At 62.2% G+C, this 18,936-nt stretch overlaps 1 protein-coding gene across 1 annotated transcript in view; it reads right to left on the reverse strand.

Moving 5' to 3' along the window:
• KCNQ1 (potassium voltage-gated channel subfamily Q member 1) overlaps positions 1–7,952 on the reverse strand; it is a 348,499-nt gene extending 340,547 nt beyond the window's left edge. The window contains exon 1 of the mRNA XM_061202275.1: positions 7,498–7,952. Coding sequence (XP_061058258.1) covers positions 7,498–7,877 — 380 coding nt within the window. The 5' untranslated portion in view covers positions 7,878–7,952. The remainder of the gene's footprint in view (positions 1–7,497) is intronic.
• Positions 7,953–18,936: the final 10,984 nt, after the last annotated feature.

Here is an 18,936-nt window from a genome sequence, read left to right on the forward strand (position 1 = left end):
CCGGGGCTGCTCAGGCACCACCTGAAGCTCTTCTGGGTGCCCCGGGGACCCCCAGCTGCCCCCTCTGCCGGGTGGGGCCCTCTGGGAGGCAGGGGCCCCTCCCAGATGGAAGGGTTACGATCAGCCTGGCAGTGAAGGAGGCAGCCCCTGGCCCAGACCGGGCTGGGGTGAAGTGGGGGTCCCAGCATGGCCGGGCATCTCCACACGGAGAAGCGTTCCAGGGCTGAACGGACTCGGGGGCAGGGTGGGGACTCTGGGCTCCTTTTTCTGACCTTCTCTAGATCTCTGCATGGCAGCAAATTCGGCAGGAGAATGTGGAGGAACCGCCCGAGGGCATGGTTTTGAGGGGAAGCAGAGAAGGGCGCCCACCCTTGAGAGACACAGGGGACGCCCACAGCCCCTGCTCCCCAGTGAGCTGGCACCCGGTGGGCGGGGGCAGCCGGGAGGGTGCCCGAGGTGAGAGGCAGGCATGAGGCCAGCATTTCGGGAAGTCTGAAGGGAGTGGCCGTCGGGCGCTTCATGGATGTGGCGGAGGGAGCCTCTGCGGGGCGGGGCGGGGGGGTAAGGGCCAGTGGGCACACACCAGGCATGACGCCGGGAACATCAGCGTCGTAAGACATCCAGGTAGAAGCAGGGCAGCTTTCCGGGGGTGGCACGAGCCAGGTGGCTGGGGCTGCTTCCCCACCCACAAGTCACTGAGTAGAGAAGGGGAGCGGGGAGCAGGCCCAGAGCCCGAGAGTGGGCGGGGTGGGCCCTGGCGTCCGCTGCCCCAGCCCCTGCAAGGCGGAAGGGCACCTGCAGATCGGGGGTTGCTCGGAGAGTCCTGCTCTGACGGGTGGAGCCAACATCCCCCATGGAGCACCTGGGACCACGGCTTGGTCCTCCTGTGCTCAGAGCCCGCCACAGGCAACGGCAGTGCCCCCTCCCTGGGCCACGCATCCATCCTTCAGTGGGGACCGCGCTCTGCACGGGGGTTCAGGCGCCTCCTCAGGACACACTCCTTTCGCAGGTTCTTCACCCGGGCAGTGAGGATCTGCCCCCCACCCCAGCCAGGGCTACTGTGAAGATGGAGAAGTTCTGGGGGAAAGGGCTCCAAAAAGCCCCCGCCCTCAAACACACAGGGGCCTACAGCACTCTCCCGTAGCCATGGGAGGGTCCCAGCGGCCTCTGCCCACCACTTTCTGAGCTCACCCGCCGCCCAAGCTCAGGAATGTCACTGGATAAAAATACCCACAGACGATGTCATCAGGCCCAGCCTGCCTGTGGGGCTCGGAGCTGCCGGGCAGCAGGCTGACCGCCACGGCCCAGGCTCAGGGCAGGGGGTTAGGGGGTGCCCTGGGCTACCAAGGCCAGACACCAGGTGACCCTGTCCCGAGCGCCTATCCCTGAAAGGTACAGGCTGGCCCTGCCCACCCACTCGGACCCTCTAACGCCCAAGAGCGCTGAGACCAGCACACACTAATACCCCACACAGCACCAGAGTGGCTGAGCCACCATGGGGGCTCCGAGCACCAGGTCAAGGGGGTGGCAAAGACAGAAGGCATGGCTCTGCCTGGGGCAACATGGGAAGGCTTCCTGGAGGAGGAGGTCTCCGAGCTGAACCTCAGCCTGTGGTTCTGGCAGCAGGGCTTTAGGGCAGAGGCCTAAAGCAGCCAGATCAAAGGCCTCCAAAGGCTAGACACCCACCCACAGGGTAGCAGCCCCAGGAGTGGAGAGCCCGTGCCCCAGCCATGCGGGCACGTCCAGGGACGCCCTCTCTGGGCTCACGTACTGCCCTCAGGAGGCAGCTTCCTCGTCCCTTCCCCTCCCCCGACAAATGGTGGCATCCACTCCTCACGTGGCCAAGCCCCCCCAGGGTCAGCATTACAACCCCTGCCCAGGGTGGGAGGGAGTCACGTGAACAAGGAGCCATCAGGCCTACCCGGATTATGGCCCCACCATCGGAAGGAGCGACAGGCTTCAGAGGCGGGCAGCCTGGAGCACGCCCAGCTGTGTGGCCATGGGCACGTCACCTCCCCTCTCTGGGCCCAGGATTTGCACACAGCACCGGCCCGTCCCTCTCCGTCTCCCACCAGGGCCTGGGGGAGAGCCAGGCTGCCCCTCTGCCTCAGTACCCTCACCCCAGCTAGTGCCCACGTGGGCTCAGAGAAGGGACCTGGGGTCACCTGGCCAGGAAGCAGAAGACAAGCCACCGCGAGGCCAAGTCCCATCACACTGTCAGAGGCCGTGTGTAAAAATGGCACATGGCGTCACAGGTGGTCATCCTGCCCAACAGCAGAGCTGGGGCCCCACCCCTTGCCAACCATCACCCCGCCTTCCGTGAGATGTGGGGCTGTCCCAGCACTCGGGAAACCTCTGGAGGGAAACTCATGGTCCTCTCTGCCCTCCAGGAGGGAGTGCAGACAGTCACGCAACCTGCCCCGGGGACCCCGGGCCGCCTCCAAGCTCTGCCCCTTGCTCCAAGGTGCCTCCCCAGGGAGAGTGAAGCTGGCCCGCTGGACCCTCCATCCAGGCCTGGATCCGCAGAGTCCGAGGTGAAGGGTCCAGGTGACGGAACTCCTCCTCATTCTCCCCCCAGTAGCAGAGCCCAGGCACCAACCAGCACACGTGAGCATCCGTGGCATTTCCCAGCGGCAACTGTACCCCTCGTCTGGCCTCGGGTTCGCGGCCCCCGCTCCTCCAGGCCCAGCACCTTCTCCCCGCACACTGGCGTCCTTGGACACCGTCTCCACCTCACAGGAGCCACACGTGATACCGTCCCAGCCCGTCCATCTCACCCGTGGGCAGGGCCTTGAGCCACGAGAAATGCCACACGAGCTGAAAGCTGGTTTAGAACATCGGTCTGAGAAGGGTCTCAAGGTTCACCTGGGTCCACGGCCCAGACCAGGAGGCAGGGAGGGGTCAGCGCAGGGCCCCCGTCAGGAGCACCGCCCCACTCAGCGCACAGCACCGGGAGCTGGTGGGAAACCAGGACCCGGGCTCCCGACCTGCCGGATACACTTGCCTTTCAGCAGCATCCCCAGGACACACTGGCCTGCAAAGCCCCGTTCACACCAGAAGAGTCAACCTGGGAACCGGCTTTGCAGGAGGAGGACGATCCCGAGCCCCTGACACCCTCAGAAGCCGGGGCATGGGAATCGGACACCGTGGGTGGAGCCGGGACCCCCCCCCCCGGTGGGCGCGGTGCTCCAGGCCGGCCTCGGCTGCTCCCGTGTCTGCCTCCCCGGGACGAAGCCCCCACCCCAGCCCCACGAGACCCTGCTGCAGGAAGGTCCCAGGGCGTGGGGACTGTGCATGCAAATGGGCCCCTCCCACCCCTCCAGCCCTGGGTACCCCCACGTGTGCAAGCGGAGGCCATGGGCACCGAGCCCGAGGGGAGCCGACGATTCAGAACCAGGCATGGGCGAGCATCCCCTCCCACCTGCGCAAGCCTGCCGGCAGGTGCCAACACCCACCAAGCCTGCCACAGAGCGGGGGTGCGGACTCAGGGAGGTGGCCCAGCCGTGGGGCGACGCTGGGGCACGAAGCCTGGACGCCGCCCAGGGCCGAGCTCCCACACAGCCTGGCCCACTCCGCATCCTGCGCCAGGTGGCCTCCAGGCCCCAGACCTCGGCGCTCGCTGGGCGTGCCTTCCAGCCCAGGGGCTCCCACCCCCTGGACCATCCCTCCCCTCCCACCACCTCCCTTGCAGCCTCAAGGTCTCCCGGGCCCCCTCCTCCCCAGCTGGTGGCCCCGGCGTAAGGGACACCTATGGTCCCCCAACCAGGGCCAGACCACGATGAGGCACTCAACATACAGAGGGCAGTGGGTCCAGAAACAGCGGGCTGGGTCTGGGGTGGCAGTGAGGGGTCTCTAGACAGCCAAGGGGAGACCAGAGGACCAGGCCCTGGAGAAAGTGACACAGGGAGAAGCACCAGAAGCGATTCCCCCAGCTTTACTGGGAACTGGGGGCTAAGAACTCCCTGGAGGCGTCTCAAAAGGGATGGTAGGGAGACCAGAGAGCCCGTCCCCCTCCGCCCCTGCCCTCCACCCTCCCTGACCAGCTCCCCTTCTGGGCGGGTCTGCCTGGGGTGGGACGGGCACCAGGGGCCAGGGTGGGGGGATGCGACCAGGGAACTGGCCTCCACTTCCAGAAAGGCGGGCGGGCTCGGCCCAACAAACCGCCAGGGAACGCTGCCAGCGCCATCAATTATTAACACCTGCTCTGAAGGTGCCGCCAAAGCCACCGGAAAGTTCTCGGGAAGCTGGGAAAGGCAGGGTGGCGGGAGGGCAGGGACAGGACACACTCCTGGGCCCTCCCCCAAACCTCCCCTTAGCCCCCCACAATCTCCAAGCTTCTCCCAACCAGCGGGGATGCTGACGGAGGGGGCGAGGGGCACCTGTCCCCGCATGAGGAAACTGAGGCACGGGGGCTTCTCCCAGGCTGCGTGGGTGGGAGCAGCTGGAAGAAGACAGGAGTCTGCACGTGTCACCCTGCAGCTCCCGAGAGGTGGGGGGGGAGGAGGGGGAGAGAAGAGAGAGGGAGAAGGAGGGAGGAGGGGGTCCCTCCGGGCTCCTGTGACTGGAAGACCCCCGCCTGGCAGGAGGGACGCGGAAGCTGGGGGCAGCCTCCATCCTGGCCTCTACAGACGGAGGCTGTGGAGGCCCAGCCCAGCGGCCAGGGCGGGCTGCTACGGGGCCCCCGGGCCCCAGTCCAGTCCAGGCATCTCCCCAACCAGACAACCCCGGCCAAGGCCCATCAGCATGGAGGCCAGGCCTCCCTCGCCCTCAGCCAGAGTGGGAGCCGCGGCACGGTGGGGATGTGAAGAGCCTCAGATGAGGACTGGGGGCCAGGTGCAGTGCCGGGCGGGGGGCAGCCTCCTGACCCCTGACCCCGGCAGACGGGGCAGGCGGCCGCGCACAGGAAGGGCCGCTCTCCTCTTGGCCAGAGCAGGGGTTCCCCGACCAGGAGGGGGACAGGATATCCTGGCCTGCTTCCCCAGCTGCGCCTGGGAGAGTGTGCCCAGCCCTGCAGGGCCCGCAGGACAGCGGCTCCCACACCCACCCAGGCCCCAGCCCTTCAAGGCCGGGCTCATCCTTCCCAGGCCGGAAACCGAGCTCAGCCTGGGTCGTGACAATCAGCCCGCACGTTTCACCATCTGCCTCACCAAGGACAGAGCTCTCTCTCTGCTACCATCTCGGACGCTTCTCAGAACAACACCGGGGCCACAGTGGGCACCGTCCACCCCTTTTCTCAGCGCTGCGGCCAGGCTCTGGCCACTGAGTCCCAGGTTGCCCCTGCAATCCCAGCTTGAGCCCAGGTCCCCCGGAGACACTGGCCAATTCAGAGAGTGTCTGGGGCCTTGCCAACCTCCTGGAGGTGAGGGGGCACCTTCCCGGGCCCCAGGGAAGCCACGTCCCCTGCCTAGCCAGGGTCCACCTGCAGACCTGCCCTGCACGGAGGACTGCGGCACACCTCTTACAGACGGGGACGAGAGCGGGAAAAGACTGATCCAAGGTCACCAAGCCACCCTTAGAGGGCCCCCATTCCCAGCTCCTCCCCCCGAGGGGAAGTCACTCGGCTACTGTCCCCAGAAGCCACCCCTGCCCTACAGCTCCTGGGGAGGCTGGGCAAGGCAGACTCTGCTGAGCAACTTCCGAGAGCTAAACAATCAGAATCAGGAAGAAAACACAAGTGTAAGCAGAGACTTCCTCTGGGAGCAGCAAGCCTTCTTCCTCCACAAGGCACTGCAGCCGCCGGGGCCCTGGGCAACGCGTGCACCCTCGGGCCTGCCACCCCAGGATGCGAACCAGTGGGGTGTCTGCAGGCCCCTCGCCTTGGCAGCCCTAGGGGTGAGGAGGCACTGCTGCACTGCCTGGCAATTCTCTGCCCAGAGCTGGCACATAGGGTTCCAGGACAGAGAGGCGGCTGGGCAGGGTCTGCTCCAGGACCGGCTGTGGGGTCCGTCCCGCCCCTGGCCACCTCCGGGAGCTTGGGGTCCAGCAGGTGAGGGCTGGGGGGCAGGCAGCCCACGTACACAGCAGCACCCACGAGCCAGCTGTTGGCTGGGCGCGCAAACAGCCGGCGTCAGACCAGGGCAGGATCCCTCAGGGTCAGTGCGCACAAACATTCCCCCAAACCCCAAGACAAGCCGCTGCCGCTGCAGCCGCAGGCAAGGCCGCCCTCTCCCGCAGACCAGCCATGGCCACGGCTAAGCTCCCTCCGACACCTCGGCAGGCGGGGGCTGGGGCGGGGGGGAAGAGGCTTGAGGACACTGTCCCCACCACTTGCCCTCCTGCTCTGGAAGGCCTGCCCCTCCGCAGGGAGGGCAGCAACCCTAGTACCACCTGCGCTCAGAGGAGCAAAAGTGAGGAACCGAGGTCATGCCACCCCACCTCGCCGCACCTGCTGAGACCGTGCTCCAAGCCAGCCCCTCCGCTCCCTGGGCTCCGGTGGTGGCTACCGGAGTGGGACAAAAGAGGGCCCTGGACACCCCCCAGCCAGGTCTCTCCCAGCCCCAGGCCCGCCAAGAGGGCAGGGACGAGCACCTGCCCCTACCAACGGGAAGCCAGAGGGAGGTCACCCGCGCAGCCCCCAGAGCAGCCTCCGAGGTCAGCCCGGGGATGGCCAAGCCGAGGCTCACAGGCCAGAGACCGGCCCCACACCAAGAGGCCACTGGCCAGGCAGCGGGGAAGCAGGGCCGCGAGCGGTGGGGGAGGGCTCCACGTGGCCCTGTCCCAGCGCGCCCTGCCCTGCCCCACACAGGCACGCGCGGCGGCGGCTGGCATCAGAACCACCTGGGAAGCAGTGGGGCCAGGTGCTGCCTATAGGGCGCTGCTTTCGCCTGGCGCACAGCTTCCTCTGATCGACCAATGGAATCAGGGGCCCGACCTCTCTCCTCCCCGCCACCCTGTGTCCCCTCCAGGCTCCTCTGCTTCAACCCAGGGTTTCCAGAGCCTGGCTGGGTTCTTGCGGGGCCGTGGGCACTCCCCACGGCCATGCTGACACCTCAGGCTACACCACGAGGCCTGCCACCCTGGTCCGCTGGCCCAGGAGACGCCCCACAGGGCCCGCCTGGGCCGGGGAGGGTCTGAGATGTTGCTGCACCAGCGGGGGCACCGGGCCCTGCCCTCTCTTGCCTCCCAGCCCCGCCCGGGGAACTCTCTCCCCTGCCCCCGTCCTCTCGCGGAAGGACTAACACCTGGACCGTCCCTCCAGGGAGGAGCGGGCCAGCTTGGGCAGGGCACTCCGCCCAGCTGGCTCCCCCACTCATGCCTGGGCAGCGCCAGCGGGGAGCTTCCCACCCCCAAGGGGTCAGACCCACATGTCCGTGAACTTCAACAGACAAGCTCCCCGCTGCTCGTTTCTCTCATTAACCCCTTCCTTCCCTCCCGGCTGATCTGAGTCGCAGCTCCGACCAGGTTCGGCCGGCAGCCGGTGGCACAGGGATAGCGCTCCCCCCACGCCCTCCCCGGCCCCGCGGAAAGCTCCCAGTCCCGGCCGGCGGCAATACTCACACGGCAAAGTGGTAGACGAAGCACTTCCAGCCGGTGGGGCGCTCCAGGAAGTTGTAGACGCGGCCCTGGATGTGAGTGCGCGCAAGCAGCGGGCGGCGCGCGCTGTAGATGGAGACGCGCGGGTCGAGGCTCACCGGCGGCCGCGGGCCAAGGTCGGCGGCGGCGGGGGGCGCGGCGGGCGCGGCGGGGGACGCGGGCCCCGGGGCACCGGGCGGAGCGATGGGCGCGTAGAGCGCGCCGCCCGCCGGGCCGCCCTCGGCCAGCTCCAGCGAGAAGGGGCACTTCTTGGCCAGGCCCGCGCTGCCCCGCCGGGCGCCCGGCAGGCGGCCCCCGCCCCAGCGCTTTCTCTCGGCCCTGGGAGGGGAGGTGGCCGCGGCCATGGCCAGGCAGGGCCCGCGGGGGCCGGCCGGGCGGCGGCACGAGGAGCTGCGGCGAAGTCGGCCGCCGCGGTGCAGTGCGGGCGGCCGCTGCTGCCAGCCGGGCCGCGGGTCCGCTGCCCGCCCCGCCAGGGCGTGGGGGGCGGGGCCGGGAGGGGGCGGTGGCCGCGGGCGGGCCCCGGGGGTTGGCGAGCCCCGCCCCGGGCCGCACGCCCCGCCCCCAACCAACGTTGGCGCACGGGGCGCCGGAGGCCGAGCCCCGACTGCGCTCACCTGCTTGGTCGGTCCCTCCCCCGTCTGCGCCCACCTGTTGGGTCCGCCCCTTTAGCCTTCACCTTCTTGGCCCCGCCCGCCCCATCTGCTCGGTCCGCCCCATTCCGCGCTCCGCGCTCCGCCCCGCCTGCGCCCACGTGCTCAGCCTCCCCAAGCCCACCTGCTAGGCCTGCAAGAAGCCCCCAGCCAAGTCAGGAAGGAAGGCGCGGGGTCAGCAGGTGCAGGGACCACGAACTGCCCGGGCAGGAGGACGGGATGGGGCGCAGACAGCCGCTTCACCCCGTCTGAGTCACTCAGAAGAGGGTGGGAGTGAAGGGGGAAGGAGGGGCACGTCAGGAGCATGGCGGTTAGCCCCGCGAACAATCCGAGCGCCCCCTGGGTGCCCGAGCGCCCGAGCGAGCGCGCGTGCTGCGGGCAGAGAATGTGGTCGGGTTGGTGCCCATAGGGCCGTCGGACTCTGGAGGCCAGACAGGGCCATCGGTCAGGGAGGGCCCAATGGGGAGCCGTGTGCGTGGGGAGGATGCGGGGGCTCCTGGAGGCGATGCCTCGGGGGTCTGGAGAGGGGCACGGCAGGAGGGGCTGCCTGGGCAGGTCAGGGGAGAGGTGTTAGAGAATGGAGTGTTCCTCCTCCTCGCCCTCTGCACAGGGCTGCTGCTGTGTCCCGTAGGTTTCCCTGGGTGGGGGTGGTGTAGAGGTGGGTGACAGGGTCAGAAGGATTGCACGGGTCCCCTACCCTGCACTGGCATTTGGGTCCCTGCACAACGACCTGACATCAGGGTGGAGAAAGGGTGTCGAGCAGAAAAAAACTGGCCTCTCTCAGGACATTGCCCTGGGCAAGGGGATAACTGCCTGCCACATCAGAGACCCATAACCTAGGAGACACGCCCCAGGTCTTGCCTGAGCACCCTGGGCTGATTTATTTCACGTACGCCCTCATCAGAAAGTCAGCTCTTGGGGCTTCCCTGGTGGTGCAGTGGTTGAGAATCCACCTGCCAATGCAGGGGACACGGGTTCGAGCCCTGGTCTGGGAAGATCCCACATGCCGCGGAGCAACTAGGACCATGAGCCACAATTACTGAGCCTGCGCGTCTGGAGCCTGTGCTCCGCAACAAGAGAGGCCACGATAGTGAGAGGCCCACGCACCGCGATGAAGAGTGGCCCCCACTTGCCGCAACTGGAGAAATCCCTCGCACAGAAACGAAGACCCAACACAGCCAAAAATAAATAAATAAATTTTAAAAAGAAAAGATGACTACTATCTTAAAAAAAAAAAAAAAAAAAGAAAGTCAGCTCTTGTTGTTGGACCGAGTGCAGCTCGGCCCTTCACCCCTGACTCCCCACACCTCGGATGGTGCCTGTACAGAGCCGGCACAGTTGGTATGTGCAGAAAGAATGAATGAAGTGGGTCCCAACCTGTGCCAGGCACCGTGGAGACTCAGGGCAGCTGAGACAATGGAACCTTGCTGGGAAGCGCATCACTGGGGATACAAATGGGCAGAAAGCCAGAAGACGGCGGGGAGTCCGCCTCCGCAGGGCCTGGGGGACAGCCAGGGCACCTGCAGGCATTCAGTCAATACTTTCTGAATGAAGGCACGCGTGACTGAAGTGTCGGCACATCCACACCCCAGTCAGCAGGAGGAAGGTAATGCCAACGCACAGCTGGAGAGTCAGAGAAAGAAGAAAAGCGTTGATCCATCTTGCACACAACACACAGGAATAAATTTCGAATGGATCAGAGGCTTCAGTGTAAACGCTGAAATGAAGCCATGTAGGTTCTACAAGAAAGTATGGGTGAGTTTCTCAACAAACTGTAGGTAGGGAAAACATCTCCAGCTGTGGCTGAAATCCAGAGACAATAGCTGAAATCAACAAAACAGACAAGTGACAAACTGGAACAAGAATTTGCAATTTACAGCACAGGCAAAGGTTTAATAGCACGGGTACATAAAGAACATCTAAAACTGAGAAGAAAATGATAGACGACCCTGTGGACAAGCGGGCGAAAGGCATGAACAGCTCACCGGAAAAGGGATTCATGATCTTTACACTTATGAAAAAATGCTCAACAAGAAAAATGCAAATTTCAAAGTACACTGAGAGACCATTGCTCACCTATCTGACTGGCGAAAATCCAGACGTTGGACCGCAGTTTCCGTGGGCAGGGCAGAGGGAAAGCAGGTGTTCTTGGCACATCGTCAGTGGGGAGGGGATCCTGGTGGCATTAGGAAGAGCACTCGTATCATTTAGCCTGGCTAGTTAGTTCCACTTCCAGGAACTGGCCCAAAGATACGTGGGAAAAATAGAAGATGATATACACATAAGGCTATTTGTTATGACATTATTTGTATTAGCAAAAGGCTAGAAACAGCCAGAACGTCCCTCAGTTAGCTGAATCATGCTTTGGTACAGCTCACAATGTTATCAATATTATCACTAACACTCAGAGGACAAAAGGAACCCAAAGAGTCATATCATTAGTATTGACATCGGTATTGTTGCTTTGAAATGATATATACATGTAATATGTGTAACATATATATCATGTTAAATTCCTTAGGAACCTGGATTTTCAGGACAAGAGAAAAGAGATACAAATATGAAATCAAAGGGCAAATCAATCCTTAAATTTGAATTGGGAATATTAGCATAAACTCCTCAGCTGTTTTCTTAAAGCAAGACTACTTTCTAGCTCTGTCTGCTGAAAAGCTGTTGCATCCAAAAGAAGTGTGGATTAAAACATATCAAATACCTTTATCCATTCATTCAAAATGATACTAAAAAGTCTTCACTGGCCCTTTGTCAGAGGCTAGGGCTCATTATTCTGAAAAGGAGTAAAATAAACTAAAAAAGGACGGAGTCAAGCATTCGTCCTGCCTTCTCTGTACGCGCTGAACTTCAGGGTAACAAGAGGCCACACGTGCCGTAGGTATGTATTGAAGTGTTTCTGGATGGATGATGCGACTTTGGGGAATTGCTTGGAAATAATCAGGAGGGAGGGGCAGTGGCTGGGGTGGAGATTAAACCAACCTGCTCTGAATTGGTCATTGTTGAGCCAGCTGGCGGATACAGTCTTGATACTGTGTGCTTTACTTTGGTGTAAGTTTCTGTATTTTAAAAATTATAATAAGTAGCCGCCCAAGCACCTGGGGGTTCAGGGGCTGAACTGTGCAGGAGCCAGCTCTGGGGGTCCTGGCCCTGGCATAGGGACACTGCAATGAATGGGAGGCCAGACAACAAGAGGTCGCTGCAAGTTCCCTAAAAGCTCAAAGGAGCTGGTGGGGGGCCTGGGGGAGGATGGGAGAGCTGGGTGGGCGGAGTGAAGCCAGGTGCAGTGAAGTGGGGCTGGGGCTCAGGTGAGGAAGGGCCCAGAATGAGGGCAGAGAGTTGGCGCGGGAGTTGGTGGGGGCAGGGCCAGCACGCAGGAGTAGGAAGCACAAGCCGAAGGGCCTCCAGGGCCTGCTCGAAGGTGGGAAGTGGGCCTGACCCAGTCACTGGCTCCCCAGCTGCCCTCCAGGGCGCCCCCCCCGGAAAGCCCCCTCCCTCCCCAGGACCTGCTCCTCGGTCATTCGGGATGCTCCTGTCACACCCTGGGGTCCTGGACGCACAGGCAGATGGATCTACCTGGACGTGCGTGGACCGGGAGGCCTCCTTCCTGCTTTTCAGGCCCATGGGCTGTCTCCGGGCCTCAGAATATTCTGGAAGCACCATACTCACCTTCCTTCAGCAGCACTTTGCCAAGACCCCTCGGCACCCCAGACCCATGCCAGGCCAGCCGTGGGAGGAGCCCGGAGGTCGTCACGAACACAGGGGGAAACTGAGGCTGGGGAGGGAGGGCTGTGCGGCGCCCGAGAGGTCAGGGTCCAGGCCAGGGCTGCGCCTCCAGAGGCTTCCTGGCTGGCAGCCACCTCCAGCTCCACGGCTGAGTTGCCCACTCACCCATTCACTCCCCGCGTCCCCCTGAGCACCCGCCGTGCGCCGGGCACTGCTCCGCCCCGGCCGTAGAGCCGTGTGCGCGAGGCCGGCCTTCTTGGGGGTCAGCAGGGGGATGAGTGAGATGAAGAAAACTAGGGGACAAGGGCAGGGCAGGTGGCAGGGGGTGATCTGTGCTGCGGCAGGGCCCGCCCTCCCAGGACCCTGCATTTTAGCCAACTCCTCTCCCTCCCTCGCGGGCAGGGGACACTGAGGACCCCAAGTTTGGGCACCGCTCCAGGACAGAGGCCGAGGCGCGTCCTTCGGCTCTGACTTGACTGCATCTCTGCCGCCGTGGGCTGTCGGACGGTCACTCCACAGCGTTAGCCAGCACGGACTGTCCCGGCCCCGGCAACAAGTCGCAGCCAGTCTCACGGGGCAGCGCCACAGGATGTCCCAGGGCTGTCACCGCCCGCCCTCCTCCCCCAGGTGCCGCGCTGGGGGCAGGCCAGGAAGGCTGAGGGCTGGGCGTGCACGTGTGCACGGGGCACAGCTCTGCGTGCACGTGTGCACGGTATGGTGTGTGGGCAGATTGTGGAGGATACGGTGCACACGTGTGTTGCGTATGCGTGTACGGTGGTGTATGGTCCGTGTGTGTGTGCACACAAGCCTTTTTGTGACCACACAGGGAAGGGGGACACTCCATCCCCGCTCCTAAGGGCAGCCCTAGAGCAATGGGACCTGGGGGCTGGCAGCAGGGCTCTCAGAAGGGAGACCAGCTGGGGGCAGAAGCGGGGGCAGGCAGCCATCCCCCGGGGGCCATGCCTCCGCCCCAGCTGGCCGGCTCTGCGGGTCACTCGGTGGCTGGGCCCTGCCCGCAGAGCCTCGTCCCCTCACTCACCCCTCCCAGCCCGGGATCCAGGTCCCACCGGCCCGGTCAGGGAGCGGGGCTCTGCCCGCGTGTTTCCTTTGATCTGAGGTTAGGTCATCTGACAGCACCCGATCTGGTCTCATGCACCCTGTTCTCATAAGTTCCCAGATAGCCATCAGGGCTGGCCCAGCTGACAGAAAGCCCTTCTGGATGCTCTCCGGGGCTCAATGCCTGTCATCCAAATCAGTCAAAAGATTCACGAAAGTTTGGGGCCGCCGGCACTTGCTTTGTACTGGGGCGGCGGGGTGGAGGTGGTCGGCTTCAGTGAAGAGCATTGTGGCCAGAGCTGCAAGCACCCCAAGGTCCCCTCCCACCGGCCCTCCCCTTCCAAGAGGACGACTTAGGGACCAGCCCGAGAATCCAAAGCCCAGTGACGAGGCCCCGGGGCAGCTGGCACCTGGCAGGGTCACCTTCACAGGAGCCCTGAGTAGCAGTAACGCTGGGCAGAAACATCAGGTTTGGGGTTTCGGGTCAGCTTCCAGCCGGCAGGGCGACCTTGTAATATCTTTGCTGGGAATTTGCACCAACGGCTTGTGAAATTGACTGGAGTTTATTTTAGCCTGCCAGTGCAACTGTTGCAAGGATGCGCGGTCACCATCTGGGGCCCTCTTTGGTGAAATCACCCCTAAAATGTGCACCCTTAGACACTCACCCTGATCCTTCAGTTTCCTGTGTGACCTGATGGGGTGAAGTCAGGGACCTCCGAGCCTCGTGGGACCCTTGGGGACACATGCCTGGCCCAGGTAGCCCGGGGAGTGAGGAACGGGGCCCGACATGCCCCGATTCTGATCACCAGGACTTGAGACCTCCCCACCGTCCCAGGGCACCTGCCCACCGCCCACTGCCCTCAGCTGACCCTTTGGGGGCAGCAGGCCGCCGTGCACTCCAGGAGCCCAGGCAGTGTCTGTCCTGGGTCATCTGATGAGCCAGTAAGCCTTTCCTGACTAGAGAGTTGCCGGGTGTCCCCGGCCACTGGGAGAAGGGAGATGGGAGACCTGGGCTTGATCCTTTGAGGCCGTGGTAGCCGTTTCCCAGCCAGGGTCCTCGTCCACCTTGCTGGTGCTGCCGATGGGGCTGGCCCTCTGGAGCTACGCCGTCCACCCCGCAGAACCAGAGCCCGTGCAGGGCCTGAGCCAAGAGTGGACTTGGAGGGCAGGTGAGCCGGTCGGGCCGGGGAGGGAGGGAGGCAGGGAGGCCGGGGTGAAGGGCCAACAGCAAAACAGGGGTGCACGGAGGAGGAAGAGGCAGGGAGGATTCAGCCAACCTGCCAGTATTTGTGGGGTGCCTACTGAGTTCCCAGTAGGAACTCCCTTGGGGGAGGCCAGAGGGGCAGAAGGCCAGGCCCTGCCCGCAGGGGATGGTGAGCTTTTCTGTGAGACACACAGACGGGGGAGAAGCCACACGAGGACCTCACGTGCCATGTGGTGGAGTGCTTCGCCCAGCCACCACTTCCTCCCCCGACAGCTGCCAGAGTCCGGGGGGGGCGGGGAGAGCTGCCCTCCCCGCCGCGTGTGGGCCCCTGAGGGCTGAGGCTGACTCACTCACCTCTGAGTCCAGGCGCCCCGGAGAAGTTAACAAAGGGTGAGTGGGTGACTGGAGAGAGGCGTGGATGCATGGAGGGATGGATGGATGGGTGGGTGGATGGAGGGATGGACGGACAGGTGAATGGATGGGTGGATGGATGGATGTGTGAGTGGATGGAGGGAGGGATGGATGACGGATGGATGGATGTGTGAGTGGATGGAGGGACGGATGGATGACGGATGGATGGATGTGTGAGTGGATGGAGGGACGGATGGATGATGGATGGATGGATGTGTGAGTGGATGGAGGGACGGATGGATGATGGAGGGATGGATGTGTGAGTGGATGGAGGGATGGAGGGACAGATGGATGGATGGGTGGATGGATGGATGTGTGAGTGGATGGAGGGACGGATGGATGACGGATGGATGGATGTGTGAGTGGATGGAGGGACGGATGGATGACGGATGGATGGATGTGTGAGTGGATGGAGGGATGGAGGGATGGAGGGACGGATGGATGATGGATGGATGGATGTGTGGGTGGATGGAGGGATGGACGGACAGGTGAATGGATGGGTGGATGGATAGGGGTGGGTAAGTGAATGATGATGGGCAGATGAACCACCCTTCCTTCAATTATTTGCACAAATGTCACCTTCCCAACGAGATATCCCTTGACCATTTAAAAATAAAATCCCCCAACCATCCATCCATCCTCCATCCAGGTTCTTGCCTGCTTTATGTTTCTCCACAACCATTTTAATCATTTCTTTTTTAAAATTTGCTTCTTACTTACTTCTTTGTTCATTGTCTGCCTGTCACCTGACCCCCAGCACAGTCTTGGCGCCTAGATGTTGCTCAGTAAATGTGTTGAATGACTGGACGAGCTGGTGGGTGACACGACGGTTGAGGAGAAGGCGGGTGGACGGTGCACTTGGGAGAACGGGGTGGGGGTCCACAGAGGCCTGTGGTTTGAGCCTTAACTGACCCCCAAGGAGGGAGAATCAGTTTCTCGGCCTCCTTGGGGGCCAAGAAGACGGGGACAGAGGGGCAGCTGAGGACCTGCTGGAGCTGTGATCCCCCTGGCCCGACGCCCACGTGCCTGTGCTCCAGCTGCACCTGCAGGGCAAGAGCCTGTGCGTCCACAGACATGCACACACACACACACACAGTGCATACACACACACACACACACAGGGTATCCTCACACTTATACACGCCGTGTACACACATACACACACACACAGTGCACACACACACACACACGGGGTATCCTCACACTTATACACGCTGTGTACACACATACACACACACACACACGGGGTATCCTCACACTTATACACGCTGTGTACACACATACACACACACACACACGGGGTATCCTCACACTTATACACGCTGTGTACACACATACACACACACACACACACACACGGGGTATCCTCACACTTACACATGCTGTGTACACACACACACACACGGGGTATCCTCACACTTATACACGCTGTGTACACACATACACACACACACACGGGGTATCCTCACACTTACACATGCTGTGTACACACACACACACGGGGTATCCTCACACTTATACACGCTGTGTACACACACACTCACACACACACACACGGGGTATCCTCACACTTATACACGCTGTGTACACACATACACACACACACACGGGGTATCCTCACACTTACACATGCTGTGTACACACACACACACACGGGGTATCCTCACACTTATACACGCTGTGTACACACATACACACACACACACGGGGTATCCTCACACTTACACATGCTGTGTACACACACACACACGGGGTATCCTCACACTTACACATGCTGTGTACACACACACACACACGGGGTATCCTCACACTTATACACGCTGTGTACACACACACACACACGGGGTATCCTCACACTTATACACGCTGTGTACACACATACACACACACACACACGGGGTATCCTCACACTTACACATGCTGTGTACACACACACACACACGGGGTATCCTCACACTTATACACGCTGTGTACACACATACACACACACACACGGGGTATCCTCACACTTACACATGCTGTGTACACACACACACACACGGGGTATCCTCACACTTATACACGCTGTGTACACACATACACACACACACACGGGGTATCCTCACACTTATACACGCTGTGTACACACATACACACACACACACACGGGGTATCCTCACACTTATACACGCTGTGTACACACATACACACACACACACGGGGTATCCTCACACTTATACACGCTGTGTACACACATACACACACACACACGGGGTATCCTCACACTTATACACGCTGTGTACACACATACACACACACACACACGGGGTATCCTCACACTTACACATGCTGTGTACACACACACACACGGGGTATCCTCACACTTACACATGCTGTGTACACACACACACACACGGGGTATCCTCACACTTACACATGCTGTGTACACACACACACACACACGGGGTATCCTCACACTTATACACGCTGTGTACACACATACACACACACACACACGGGGTATCCTCACACTTACACATGCTGTGTACACACACACACACGGGGTATCCTCACACTTATACACGCTGTGTACACACACACTCACACACACACACACGGGGTATCCTCACACTTATACACGCTGTGTACACACACACACACACACGGGGTATCCTCACACTTATACACGCCGTGTACACACATACACACACACACACGGGGTATCCTCACACTTACACATGCTGTGTACACACACACACACACACGGGGTATCCTCACACTTACACATGCTGTGTACACACACACTCACACACACACACGGGGTATCCTCACACTTATACACGCCGTGTACACACATACACACACACACACACGGGGTATCCTCACACTTACACATGCTGTGTACACACACACACACACACGGGGTATCCTCACACTTACACATGCTGTGTACACACACACACACGGGGTATCCTCACACTTACACATGCTGTGTACACACATACACACACACACACGGGGTATCCTCACACTTACACACGCTGTGTACACACACACACACACACACACACACAGGTCCTTGCACGGGACGCTTGCCGGGAGCTCTAAGGCCGGCTCTGTTCCAAGCGCTCTCCCTCCCACACAGGCCCCGCGAGGCGGTGGGATCATCGTCCCCACTTCACGTCAGGACCTGGACCCACAGCTGTCCAGGGACTCAGCGGGGGCCGCCCCTCACGCAGGCCGGCCCAGCACCCTGCCCAACGCTCCACGGTGGTACCTGCTCTCGGGGCTGAAGTGGACGGCTGCTCCTCTGTGACGGGTGGGACAGGAGGCGCTCCCGTATTTGTAGGTCTGCGTTTACCACCAAGCGCCGAGGGGAAGAGGGGAACGGGCTGGGGGTGTCTCCTTCCTGGACTCCAAAAAACTCGGGGGCAGGATGGTGGGAGGGAGAGGGAGTGAGCCTGGGCCCGTGGCCATGCCCGAGTCCCGGCTCAGCCCTGGCTGGGCCTCTCCGGCCTCTCTCCCTGCGTCTGTGACGGCAGCAGGGGCAGGATACCGGCCACGGCTGAGGGGGGTGAGGGCCCACGAGGCGCAGCTTCAGAGCTGTGGGCGTCCCCGTGCGAAGGAGGGCCTGCAGGTCCCCGGGTCCCGTGAGGGGGTTGCTACAGAAACCTTGGCGTGTGTGTGGTCAGCAAGGTGGGGGGCAAGTCTGGGCTACTCGGCGTGGACGACCCTTAGACGGAGTGAAGCACCGGGCCCTCGGCCTTCACCATGGACGCTCGGGGCAGCCCAGAGGCGGCGGACGGTGGCCCGTCCCGCGGAGCCCGCCCTGCCCTCTCCAACCAGCAGTGGCCAGAGGTGGCGTTCCCCGCCCCCAAGGACCAGGGCAGGGCACTTCCTGTCCGAGGGCCTGAGTCTCGACCTCACGCAGACCCAATGGCGGTACCGGGTCGGAGGAGGCCCCCAGGCCGGCAGGGAGACCCAGGGCCAGCCAGGCCCCTCTCTGAGTCGTGGCTTCTGTCCTGGGAGACAAAGACCAGAGGTGGCTCAGAAGGCTGAGTCTTCCTGCAAATTAAGCCCCACGAGGCACCCAGCCTGCACGGGGAGGGGTGGGGAAGGCTGCCCCTCTGTCGGGGGCGGGGCGCATGTGTATGTCCCTCCCTCCCAGGCCTCCGCCGGGGGCAGAAGACGGTGGGTCCCTGTGGTCAACCTGCTCCAGAGCAGGATCCGCCGGCCCACGGACAGAGGCCTGGGGGCTGGCGTGCGCTCTGCCAGGCGTGGCCTCTCCCCCAAAGCAAGCGTCGTCGTGTGAACTCAGTCCTGTCCCGAGTGGCTCCGGCCCTGGACCCAATTGTAGGAAAGGGGGTG

Source organism: Eubalaena glacialis, chromosome 10 (genome assembly GCF_028564815.1).
Source record: "Eubalaena glacialis isolate mEubGla1 chromosome 10, mEubGla1.1.hap2.+ XY, whole genome shotgun sequence".
NCBI lineage: Eukaryota > Metazoa > Chordata > Mammalia > Artiodactyla > Balaenidae > Eubalaena > Eubalaena glacialis.